Consider the following 13,482-nt stretch of genomic DNA (forward strand, 5'->3'; position numbering starts at 1 on the left):
AAAAAACCTACACATTAGCTCTGTTGGGCTCCAGCTACTTACCAAGAAGGAGGTTTTCATGTACAGGAGTCACTTAGGCTTTGCTGTGAATTTATAGAGGTATTTTAATGCTTGCAAAACAGAATGTTTTTCCTCTGTATTTGAAGGAAAACTGCAAATATTTTTCACTGAGACTTTAAAAGACAGAAAACAGATCCTGCGCTGAGATAACCAGAGTGTGATGTTAAAATCAGCCACAAAATCAGAGGCAAGAAGCACTGCAAGCAGGAGCTTTGTAACAAGAAGTGGGCAGCTCATCCATCTTGAGATCCTCGCCTTATTACCGGCTCTCTGGAGGTGCTGATGTGTGAAGGGGGTCTTGCAATTATGCCACTCATTGTGAATGGGAATCACCTTTGCCATGTCAGCTTAAAAGACTGGAACCTTGTGTGTTCTCTCTACTGCTTACAAATGTTGCAGTCTGTCAGCCTTAATTTCACAGTGCTTATTAAAACCAGAGGCTCTAATCCATTGCTCTCTTTGCATTTGATTAGCTGCTACTAATTTTCCATTATACTGAGACTATGTGGCTATAGGTGATCACTTTACAAAGTTTTTGAAATACTTCAGTAATGATTTTTATTATACTGTTACATCCTGGGCGTCAGTTATAGGGATCTGTCTTTAGCAATAACTATTATACACTGTGTGTATGTCTGTTTATATATGGAAAATAAATACGGAGCATGCAACGACTGTGAAAATACACTGCGCAAAGAGCAGAGTGAGCGCTCGACGGCCACTCTGCACCAGCCTGAACAACCCAAATGAAAAATTGGAGAGCGTGTGGAGAAAACGAACGAGCATGAAAAATTATTTGGGAGTGGATTTCCCTTTATGCGCACACTGGGCTGTGTAAGCTGTAGACAAGCCAGCCGTAAATACCTGAAGCCAGTTCAATTGCTGATTGCTCAAACAGCAGCTTCCTCTTCTGTAAGACTGGTGAGAGCCACCGTGTTCAGCTGTAGCCCTGTGCGTCAGTGTATTGTCACTAACCACGCCGAGAGAGGCAGCAGTGCACTAGGATGACATCTACGAGAGACGCAAAGTACTTTCTTTGTGATTTTTTTTTTTTTTTTTTTTTTTTTTATAATAGCAATAATGTTGACTGCATTCTAATACAATAAAGGTCTGTTGAGATGATGTGCCTGGGCTTCCATTCAGTGGACTTTAGTTTTAGTGAGTTGGTGAGCATTTGCTTCTATATTTTTTATTTCGTTTTAAAGCAGTAGGGAATCTTCACTCGTGTTTAGCCTGTGGTCAATAAACTACATACAGTGATGGATAATCTTTATCTGTGTACATCTCAAAACCTTAGGGGATCTTCAGTTGTATTTTACCCTGTAGCTGAATTATATAATCAATAAATTATTTGCAGTAACAAATGCTCTCTTACTGCGCAATGAAGTAATCAGAAGACTTTCTGTTCCTGAGCTGCTTTGGTGTTTTAACAGTTTCAAGTGTTGAGTTTTGCAATGCACTTGGTTCTTGAAAGGGTGTTTTGACAACTTAGTTGCAGTGGTATCTCTTTGTGGGCTGATGTCTGCCTTCTAAGAGCATTTATCTAGTTTTGTGTCTGTGTGTGATGTCATTACAAAACAACTTAAGGTTATTTTAATGATTTCTTGTATTTTAATATTGCCTATACATGGCTGTTCAGGATTGTGCTGTAGTAGGAAATGAGCAAACAATGCTGAGAATATTCCTGTCCTAGCCCTCTTGTGGACTGGGGCAAAAATGAAATCAGGCAGTGTTTAAACAAGTCACTAATACACAGAAATAGTTTAGTTGTTCACATAGCAAAAATTGCTATGATCTTGAACATAAAAAAAAAAAAAAAAAAAAAAAAAAAAAAAAAGCGTTACTCTGATATAGATCTTTTCTTCGTTATTGAAGACACCATCTCAAAATGCTCTCTGAAATTGAAGAGAGAGGACCAAATTCAGATCTTGGAACAATATCTAAAACACTTTTTTTCTAGCCCTGAATCAGACCAAAGATCTAGCCATCCAGTACCTTATGTTAGGCAGAAGCATAATGTTGAGCATCCACAGAAATCTATTGACTATAAAGGCTCTGTGCAAGTTGGTCTTTCCTTTAATGTAGCTTTCAGTTCTGGAAAACAAATGTTACTTCAAACAAAATCTTTATGAAGATTTATCAGCTTTATCGGTTGCTGATAGATTTCTTCTCCATGAATTTGTTTAATCCATCATTTTTCATTAATTTCTGTCTTTTATACCTCCACCACCCTCAGGTGGCATAATGAATTCCACAGCTTTCTTGTGTGGCAGCAGGACTTAAAAAGCAAGTTCAAGGAGAAATCTGACTTCATGAACTATATATACACTGTTGCATTCATTTCCAAGAAGGCTACGTATTGCATTGTCAAAAAGACCACAGATAATTTTGTCCTACAAACACCAGACATTCAGCACTTTTTTGATGTCCTTGTGTGACTAGGGATGTCTCTTCTCACGTGCATTAGTTTGCAGTTGCCAGATACTGAATCTACGAAGCACGCAGATCCATCCATCACTCCACTGCTGACTGCAGAGCAGAATTCTGCTTGGGGGTTCAAAACTGTTTGTGTTCTGGATGCTATAATATTAAAATAAATGTTTTTGTACCTTCTATTGACAAGGTTAGACATCCTTAGAGGAAAATTGTGCTCTCTCTCCTGTTAGCTATGTAAGAAAATATGTAAGATTTGTTTCTTACATAAGAATATGAAAGAAAAAAAAAAAAAAAAGCCATTTCATCTATCCTAGGAATGGTTTGTTTCTGGAGAGGTAAAAATAAATTCAAGTTTTGTTAAGTGGACTTCTTTAGGTTCTTCTGTCACCAAAGGCACTTTGCCAACTGGTGAATGATAATACAAAAAATAATAATAATAATAATTTGAGAAGTCCTCTGCCTACTTTTCTGACTCAGCTAACTTTAGTGTTCTGCTACTTCCCCATCATTCTTTCAATCTGAAGAACACAAAGTGTGAAGTGACTGAAACTTGTATTATCTGGTGGGGCTATGCTTTTCATCTTTTAATTTTGTCACACTTTGACATTTTTGTCCTTTTCTGAGGATTAAATTATAGCTAACAAGTGCTTCACAAGATCCAGTCATTGTTGTCTACACCAAGATCATGTGAAGAAGCTGGGAAAGAGTCTCATGCTTGAGAAGAAATGTCCCAAACATGAAATATTTTGTGCTCACAAAGGAAAGCTAAGCCACTAAGAAATAGCATGAGTCTATGATTCTGCATGGTTTTCTTAAAATGTGGGAGAGGATGGGCCGGTATTTGTTTCCTATTTAAAACAGAAAAACAGTAATTTAAAAAGTAAATTAAATACATGGTATGGGCATAGGGTGACAAAGATTGCCATTCTTAAAATTTTTACTTCTAATTTGCTGCCATGTTCAGGAGATTTCTTTAAGATCTTTCATTAATATGAGGTTTCTCAGGCTCAAGCTTTATTTGTGTGAAAGCAACTTTTCTGTGGATATAGATGTTTATGTATACCTATACAGGTCGCACTTAGCCTTTCTGCTATGTAATCATGACACTTACACAAATCTGTGCAATTTTTCTGCTAAAAAAAGTAAATGCAAAACTGGAACACTGGATAAATCACTGCTTCTCCCTTAAGGTCTGGGATTTCAACAGCAGGTATCATCACGCTGACATTTTTTCTTTTTCCCAATCAACTATAATCTAGATTGAGTTGATTTTTGATACTGCATACAACAAATAAAACCTTCATTTACAGCACTAAAGCAATGATTTTGAAGACAAACTACTTTTAAGGCCATATTAGCTGCAGGGACCTTTTCCACTTGCTTCTTTGCTTACCATCAGTGATGAGCTAATTTGAGATATTTTTCCATCTTTTCCCAAGTGCTAAAAATAGAGCTCAATGCCGTTGTCCCTTTACTGAAGGACTGAAGGGAATGTTATGCACTGAGCTTGTTCTTAATTTGTCTCACCAGCCACAGATCATGTGTCTTTTTTTTTCTTTTTCCTCTAAAGAATGTGGATTGCATATATTGCTCTGTGAACTACTTTTTTTTTTTTTTTTTTTTTTTTTTTTACCTTTTTTTGGATCCATGGGCTATTGCATCCCACTGAACTTGCATGTACCAAAATGCCCATCGCGGTGTGATGCACATCTAGAAGTGGTTTAAGTGATACGGATTGCCAGCACTCTCTCACACTTGGCTTTTGAAGAGACTTTTAAGACTTGGCTGCTCTTTCCACTTGCATAGTTCAGAGGTTGATTTTTGAGTGTTTTTGAAGGAAATAAAAAGCAGTCTTGGGAATCAACAGTATGCAGATACTGTAGATTTGTGCTCCTTTCTCTTAATAACAGCCCTTTTAGACCGCCTTGGTTTCCTGTCTGCATTATTCCATTATAACTACTAATGACCTTTGGTAGTCAGCAAAGGAGGAGGAGGAAAGTGAACGTTTACCATAAAAAGCCTCTCTCTCCCCATTTGCTGTGCAAGGATTGCCTGAAAGCAATTGCCTGAATAACAGTTTCGGACTAACTTTAGAAAATGGATTAAATAAATGTATTGCTCCCCCTTTGCCCCATTGTTTTACATGTAAGCACAGAACCTGCTGCCCCTGGAGAGCCCATGGCATGGGGCTGTGCTGGCTCTTGTTGCTCCTCTGTAACTGCCCCACTGGAATGGGGGTCAAACACAAACCTGAGACTCTTGAAGCAAATATCCAGAAAAGTGTAGAATATATTTCATGGTCAGACTTAAAATCTTTTACAATTCAACCACCCTAGTACTAATTCTGTTCTTTGTTTGGTCTGGGGACTTTGATCTGCATGTGTATTTCCCTACATACGCTGCACTAATACAGAAATTCATTTTCTTTTTGTGTCTGCTTAATCCAGGCTGTTACAGAAATTTTCTTTATGCCTTTGAAGGTGCCTTTTTCAGCCTGCCCTCTACACTGGTCATGTTCTTCGTTGTTTCCCAGCTTGATCTGTCCGCTGACTACTGACTTAAAACCAGAATAGACTGCTTGAAAATGAAGTCCAAATATAGCCCCACTCATTTTAAAAAGACTAATCCTGGTAAAGCAAGCTTGTACAGCTGTTTGAGGTCACATTTGCCATATATATTAAATGCTGTAGCACTTAAGAGGTCTACAGCCCAGACAGAAAGATGCTTGAATAACTGTTAGCGCAGGCACAGTCATGGTCTGTAAGAGGGTATCGATGGAATTCTTTCTACACTCTCCAGTACCCATGGGTCACTAATAAGAGTGCTGCTGTCACTTTTTTTTCATGAAATCACCCTAATTCCAACCTCAAACGTATGCTTCTGTTATTATTTAGCTAATTCTTCTGGGCCTGGTTGCCCAGCTAGCTTTAGGTGAATGTGAGTTCTTATAATTTCTCTTGCAGGTAGATGCTACTAAGAGTCATAACAGGTGGACAAGTAAGAAATGATACTCTGGAACCAAGGAAATAATAGTTCTGAATTGTTTTAGGTTGAGGATCTTGCATGTAATAAGTTCCCAGAAGAACTGATTTGTGTTAACATGCTTAATTGTCATACACGTATAACACCTAGAAGATGAAGCCTCAGAAGCTAAGCTACTTCCAGCCAAGTATTTGGCAGCATAAAGCACTTGGTGCAAGTGGAAGCTGAAGGTTGAATGCATTTGACTCTGACCCTCAATTCCCTTCATAGTCAGTGGAGCTTCATCTATCCCGTTTCTCACTTAACAATTGAACCACAAGGTGTATTTGCTCATAGCGTTGCCCTGTTTGGAAGCCTCCATCTTGCCTGTCCCCATACTGGGCTAGGCTTTCTAGAAATCCCCCCAAAAATGTGCTTCTAATAAGGGGCACAAAGTCTTAACAAAGTCAAAATATCGTACTTAAAGCTTATATTTAAACACACCTTATGATATGTGATGTTTCTTCAGTGTTGGCAGCATTCTTCACAAACCTGCCCCATGCTAAGGCTGCCTAATATATTTCAGGTCTCTAACTTGCCATTGACTTCAGTGGGACATTAGGTTCTTGGGCAAGTGGCTGGATCTCTAACTCAGTGCAAATGGTTGCACGGGTGACAAGAAGATCTTTGGCCAGGGCAATGTCAATCTGCTCAATGTGCGTGGCAGTTTAACGAAGTCCCCCCAGGCACCCCCTTTGCCTGCTGCTGCTCGTTCTCCTTTCCAGTGACTGGGCTCAGGAGTGCTCCCTACAGAGGGGTGAGGGCTTGCTGATGGAAACCACGAGGGCAGCTCCAGGTGAAGGGGCCCCTTGTGGTTTTCTCAGAAGTATCACATGCGTCACTCGCTCAACTCCATGGCCAGTCTACCAGCACATAAGTGAACTTATTGGAACAGTGGTTGCTATAAAAAGGCAGGCAAGGGCTACGTGTGGTATGCAGGGCTGTCACAGTGACACCAGGGAATGGAGCCCTCCCATCGCAAGATGGGCTCCATCCCAGTTTGCGCCCTTCTTTGCTTTATTAACATAGCAGCAGCCAATATATTTGGTAAGTATGCTTGTCCTTTTCCTTTGCTCATGTCCAGTAGTGACAGCCCCTGTGATCTTTGTGATGCTCTTTGTGTTAATCCAACTAAGTAGGTAATGATCTTGAATCATTGGTAGATGTAGATAATAATCTTGAGTTGTTGGCATGTGATTATTGTGTGCTGTGCAGACTGAGTTTGAGCTCCAGGTTAAATCCTGAGCTGTGAGGATTTAACTGTGATTAGAGTAGTCAGAGTTCAAGTCCACCTGGACTTTGGGTGGAAAAACAAAGTTTTCTGGAAGAACAGGCTGGAGTAGAGAAGCTTGGACAGGAAAGGGTGCTGCTGCAGCAAAGCTAAGGTTCATCAGGTTATATCTTCTGCTCATGTGTCCCATCATCTAATTTAGGCTGTATCACCAATTTAAGATATTGAATAGTCTGAATGCTGTCACCAACTCTCTTCGTTCTGCTTAAAAAAAAAAAACAAGTTTGCTAGTCCTGCATGATAAGCAGTTTGAGCCACCCATTAACGTTTTAACTCAGGTGCCTCAGTCAGCTGCCTCTGGCACTGTACAAAGGGATCTCCACACACCCTACGGAAACTGCGTGAGTCGCGTTTGAGAATGGTGTGAGGTTTGTTGGCATACAGATATCTATAGGTGATCTAACCTAAAAAACCTTTAGAGTCTCATGGCAATTTTTACATGGGCTTAAGGGGACACAGAAAAAAAAATCACAGATAAAAGTGATTGAGAGTTCTGAAGTGCACAGAAAACACCTCTGGCTCAAGTCCCTGAGCTGCAAATCAGAGGCTGAAAGTATTCAGAAAACTTATGAAGTATTTACACTGCTATACATATGGTTGCACTTAAATCAAATATTGCACTTAGTGAATCCATGGTCTAAATCTGCATTTATGGCTTTGTTTACTGCATTTACTTATTTATTCATTTATTTATTTTAGAACTGTTCAACAGAATTAAAAGTATGATACTCCTCAGATTTTGAGGACAGGGAAACTGTCAGATCAACTAATCTGTTCTGTAAAATAATAATAATAATAATAATAATAATAATAATAATAAATTAATTTTAAAAAGTCACTACTGAATTTCATTGTTCTTCTAAAACTCCTTAAAAATTTGGTTTTGAATGCATTAAGAACTGAAGAGCAAACTGTTCTCTTGTTTGGTGGCTTCGATACCTAACTACTTGTACTGGTAAAAAAATTAAGAAGTAGTAAATTAAGACTCCAAGTCTGACACTACCTGCTAGGCATTGATTCCTTTAAAGAATTCATGAGATTAAGAAGGTATTTTAAGAAGAATTCTTTCATGAGATTAAGAGGAAATACCTTTCCTTTTTATAGAATAGTAATTATTTAGCTTTATTTTTTCACAGAAACAATATCAGTGATGTCCCTCCCTGTGAGAAATAGTTGTGGTTATGGTAAAACACTGTTTTGTGGAGGTAAACACAGCTAACTCTAAGAAAACTACTCAGATACCAGAAAATTATGCTGTATTAGTACAGAACAGAGCTGATATTAATTAAATACAGGCCTGGGAAAGACCTCCGTCACATGCTTATCCCACATCTGGCAGCCCAGCTTGTCTGTTCAGCACTGTCCTGTGTAGAAATGCATGGAGGGCTCATGAATCTGGGACTTTCACTGTACAGCACTGGCATTTAACAGGGTTTTGATACAAACAGGCTCACAGTGAAACTGCATTTAGCATTTACCTTCTTGATGCTTTCAGAATACCAGACAGATTCCCAGCCACTGCGTCCATGTGAGCTTCAGAGGGAAAAGGCTTTTGCAGGAGGAGACATCTATGTTCCTCAGTGCTCAGAAGACGGCCAGTTCAGGTAAATCATCCCTGCTCTGATTCTGCTGGTTTACTCCGTGACTTTTCCCTACTATTTAAATGTTTAGCTTCAGCTTTGAAGAGCCTTCCTATCAGTAGACTGGAGGATGAGTGGCACAGGGGACTGGACTGAATGGACTTCATTGAGCTATGTTTCAGATTCAGCCTCTCCTGAGTGAATTCATAGAATTTCCTTTTGAGTTGGAAGGGACCTTAAAGACCACCTAACTCCAACCCCCTGCCATGGGCAGGATACCTCTCACCAGACCGGGCTGCTGAAAACCCCATCCAGTCTGGCCTTGAACACCTCCAGGGATGGGGCATCCACAGCTTCTCTGGGTTACTTCCCTGTTACTGGAATTAATTTCTGTGTTTACAATTTAATCTAAGACTAATAGGATAATTGTGGTGGCATCATTTGCATATTGAATACTTGATAGAGGTTGTGTAATGTTGTATAATGCAAATGCTGTCTTCCTATGCACATCCATAGGCATGAGACCTTTGATCAGCACGCCAGCTGACATAGTTCATCCAAGCTGACTTGGAGGAGTTATTCACACTGCTTTAAGTAGCACAGTTGAGTTTTCTCCTAAATGCAGTAAAGGAAATAAAAAACACATGGACAACAGTGGTTTAGAAAACAGCACATTGCTTGAAGAGGCAAGAAGATAATAAGTTAAAGCTGAGAGGAAGCACAAATTGTAATGTTCACTAATATCTTGCTGTTGTTGCCTTGGATGGGGGACCTAGATCATGCTAGATTTGAGTTAGAAAAGATCTCAAAACGTAAGGTAAATCTCAGATACCAAGTATCAGTATTCTGTGCAAATTACTTGCCTCTTGAATGATTTCAAGTCAGTTATTGGCAACTTCTGAAGACTCCAGAGAATTACTAGAATTTAGATTTCTCATTGGGTAGACCCAAATGATTTAGAGCCACCCAAAACAAAGCCCTCTATGGTTCCATTATTTGCAGTAATAAAATACTTGAACCTGCTTGCTATAGTTTATGTCCCATGCTGACTGAGGATTCTGGAGCTAACAATAAAATGTCTTACTCGTGTTCTGCTTCAGGACAGTTCAGTGCAGTAGAAATGGTCTCTCATGTTGGTGTGTGGATGAGAATGGCATCGAGGTACCTGACAGCAAACAGGATGGATATCCCATATCTTGTAAGTTAAATGTTTCCACTGTTGTTCAGAGTGGACAAAAAGCCATTTAAATCTTCAGTTGAACTGTTGAAATCATGAATGTGTTTATCCCAGGATTAGGTGTACTCTATTTTGTTGTAATTTACTGTGTCTTTCTAGCTGAATTTCTGGAGTTTCTTTGAAGCTGATCATGGAAACATGATACACTTGAATGCTCTGTATTCATGAAGGTCACAATAATGTAAATCATGAATGTAAACTAAACTGATTGTATTCACCTTTAAGTTGGAGATCCTCAACCCCAGCTCTGGAGGGTTTCTATATACCAGTTTTACTGACCTCAAAACGATCAATGTTATGATGCCACCTGGGTGGCAGAATCAGAACTCCCCCATCTGAGAAAACTCAGCTGATGTCTTAAAAAAATAAACGATTTAGTGTCCAAAAAGTACTTTCCTCTAACACTGCCTGCTCTGGTACTACAGGCTTATCCTTCTGCCAGCTGCAAAAGCAGAGGATCTTGGTGAGTCGCTACATCAACAGCAGTAGCATCTCCTACATCCCTCAGTGCACAGATTCAGGGGCATTTGATGTGGTGCAGTGCGACATGGAGCTGGGTCAGTGCTGGTGTGTAGATTCAGAAGGAATGGAGATTTATGGCACCAGGCAGAGAGGAAAGCCAACACAGTGTAAGTAAGATTCAAGAAAATGGTAAGTTTTGTGGGGACAGAAGGTTTGGTATGAATGAAAGGTGGTAGATCAGGAGCTTGGACACTGCAGCCTACACTTATGCTATGGAAGTATAAGTGCTTAACTGAGAAATTTAAATTAAGTGGCTATTTCATTTGGTTATAAAGACAATATGAGGCACCTAGATTTGCACGTTCAACATAATGAGTCTAAGCCTCTTCATAGCCATGCCCTGGTTTGTGGGAAGTTAAGCACTAATAAATACTACTTATTTTTTTGTCAGGTCCGGGGACCTGTGAGATCCGAGACCGTCGCATTCTGCATGGGGTTGGGGAGAAGAGCCCACCTCAGTGCTCAGCAGATGGAGAGTTTCTGCCTGTCCAGTGCAAGTTTGTCAACACTACAGACATGATGTTTTTTGATCTCGTTCATAATTACAACAGGTAAGAGTGTAGGCTTCTGAAACTGGGAGATAGTGCTGGACACTGCTTCAAGTCAGGATCTTAATGCATTTTTTTCCACATTTTCTGTGACCCTGTCTGATATTATTTCTTGCTATGGACCAAGTAAAAACCAAACAAACAAATAACCCCCCCCCAAAAACTTTTTTTTTCCTAAATTAAATTTACTCTTCTAGAAAATCCCTGCACTCTAATCAGTGTGCCTTTGCTCAGTAGTGGTTACCAAATTGGAATCTGTATTTGGAAAAGTAGCAAGGGAAACCTTTCGGACACCAAACAGCAGATCAGTGTAAAAGGAAGAGAAATACAGATGTATATATACAGTAGGAAAGATGATTCCATTTGGAATATGAGAACAGAAGGACAGAGAGACAAGTGGCAACAGGAAGAGCAAGTTCTGTGTGACAGTAGGAAAACTTTTTTTCATCTACACAGTGTCAGAGTTGCTCACACAGGGGAGCCAGCAAGTGATGTGGGATGTGGTGTACAGGCCAGCTTCTGATGGGTTGGAGTAGGCTGGGGAAGATTTCAAAATGCTGGATCAAATGCTTGTCAGTGGGATCAGAAAGCCATTGTCCTTTGGAGGAATCAGGAATTAATGCTCACATGGAGAAATAAGGGCTGGAAAAGGAGAACTGCAGAAGAAAGGGTTCGTGTCTTGAGAAGTGCATTTGTTTTGGCATCTCAATCAGCACATTTCTCCAGAGGAGGGCAGTGGAGTAAATGTAATGTCTTGTTCTGACTTGGCTCTATAGCAGCAAAGGCATTTTATTGTAAGTGTCAATTTTGCTATTTTGAGGGTTTTCTTCTTTAATTTAAGCAAAACTGAAAGGCAGGCCCAGATGCTCAGTACAGATTTGTCAGAGCTTTGGGAGAGGTTATTTTGGCAAGAGCAAAATAGTCTGGCTATTTTGTTTGTTTGCCTGTGGAGTGTGGAAATTCTAAAAGAAAAATTACAGAGAAGAAAGCAATGCTTTAAATTACCATTTTTCCCCTCCCACTGAGAGGTTTGTCTGGAAAAGGTCTGCAAGATTGGCCTTTTCTTGTGTCTATGTCATGTAATTAATCACAGCAGGACCATTTCACTCCCAGCTGTCTACCTTTCTAATTATGGCATAGACTTAATCCATATCCATATGATTTGAGTATCTTAGATCATTAATGTATTTGTTTTTTACAGTATTACTGCCTGGTTTATCATTATCCTTTCCTATAAACATGAGGCCAGAATGCAGAGTCGAAGTGATGAGTTCCACAGTGAAGAACTGTGGCAAAATAGGGATTAAACCCCCTTTTTTAAAGGTTTGGGTCCATGTTCTTACCATTGGGAAAACATTTCTTGGCTCTGTGGACTGTTTTTTGAAATCTAAATGTGTCACTTAACTCCCTTCCCATATCATTTCCCCACACCTTTACAATGATTCCAAAATAAATATGTTAAAAAATAATGGAGAAAATAATAATAATAAATAAAATTTATTTACTTATTTATTTATTTATTAAAAATTAATAAAGCCTAAGACTTTACCAAGGGGAAGACTTTTGGAAAGAAAGCAAGCCCAAATTTCCTGCCTTACCCTAATACTTGACTGGACTACTGTTTGTTCTTTTATATAGACTGTGCCCAGGTCCTGCTTGGATAGGCAGCCATATAGAAAGCCCTGTATCAGATGGTGGAGGAGAGATCTAGAACTCAAAAATCAAGGAGATTTTTTAACTCTCTTGCTATAATATTCATCAGACTAAAGACCTTGGTCAGCTCACTGGAGGTTTTGCCCTATTAAGTGTTAGATTAGAACCAAAATATATCCTGAGTTGGAAGGGACCCATAAGGATCATCCAGTCCAACCCCTGGCTCCACACAGGACCACCCAAAAACCAGACCACGTGTCTGGGAGCATTGTCCAAACGCTTCTTAACTTCTGCAGGCTCAGTGCCATGACCACTTCCCTGGGGAGCCTGTCCCAGTGCCGGACCGCCTCTGGGTGCAGACCCTTTCCCTAACCCCCAGCCTGACCCTCCCCTGTCCCAGCTCCATGCTGTTCCCTCGGGTCCTGTCGCTGTCCCCAGAGAGCAGAGCTCAGCGCCTGCCCCTCCGCTCCCCTCGTGAGGGAGCTGCAGGCCACCATGAGCCTGCTCTGCTCTGGGCTGAACAAACCAAAGGACCTCAGATGCTTCTTGTATGTCTTCCCTTCCAAACCCTTCACCATCTTTGTAGCCCTCCTTTGGACGCTCTCTAACAGTTTTATGTCCCATGTGTTGTTTTTTTTGGTAGTGTAAAAAACATGTTTTGATATTCTCCCTCCACTTCTGAGTAGTCAGTGAGAAAGGCAGCTGTGAGTTCAGCTGCACAAACAGAGCACAGAAGGGTTATTTGCAAACCTGCTGTTGAAGATCGGTAATGAGTTACCTTTGCTGGATGCCAAGAGCAGGGACACAGCTGGAGGAAAAGGTCAGCAACCATGCATGTATCTACTTCTTTTTTTAAGTGCAAGCACTCTTCTTGAAACACCTGGATCCACAATAAATTTATCCACAACTTAAACAGTCATCCCTGCTTCAGCCACTTCTTTTTGGACGGGGCCTGATAGACGAGGACTTCTGAGTTATGACTTCTCACCTCTAGGGCTGTGATTATAAGGAGTCTGAGAAAAAGAAAAGGAGAAGTGGGGTGTGAGTTTTCCAAGCATGATGGATGAAGTTCTATCCTCTTGTTTGTGTGGGCCTAATTTATATCCTTTTGCACTTTATTTAGCTATACTCCCT

The 13,482-nt window shown here is 40.1% G+C and overlaps 1 protein-coding gene across 1 annotated transcript in view; it reads left to right on the forward strand.

Moving 5' to 3' along the window:
• Nucleotides 1-6,500: 6,500 nt before the first annotated feature.
• TG (thyroglobulin) overlaps nt 6,501-13,482 on the forward strand; it is a gene marked incomplete at both ends in the record, with an annotated part of 152,758 nt that continues 145,776 nt past the window's right edge. The window contains 5 exons of the mRNA XM_084283094.1: nt 6,501-6,564; nt 8,304-8,412; nt 9,489-9,586; nt 10,051-10,254; nt 10,539-10,698. Coding sequence (XP_084139220.1) covers nt 6,501-6,564; nt 8,304-8,412; nt 9,489-9,586; nt 10,051-10,254; nt 10,539-10,698 — 635 coding nt within the window. The remainder of the gene's footprint in view (nt 6,565-8,303; nt 8,413-9,488; nt 9,587-10,050; nt 10,255-10,538; nt 10,699-13,482) is intronic.

Source organism: Netta rufina (assembly GCF_964035555.1).
Source record: "Netta rufina genome assembly, chromosome: 2".
Lineage (NCBI taxonomy): Eukaryota > Metazoa > Chordata > Aves > Anseriformes > Anatidae > Netta > Netta rufina.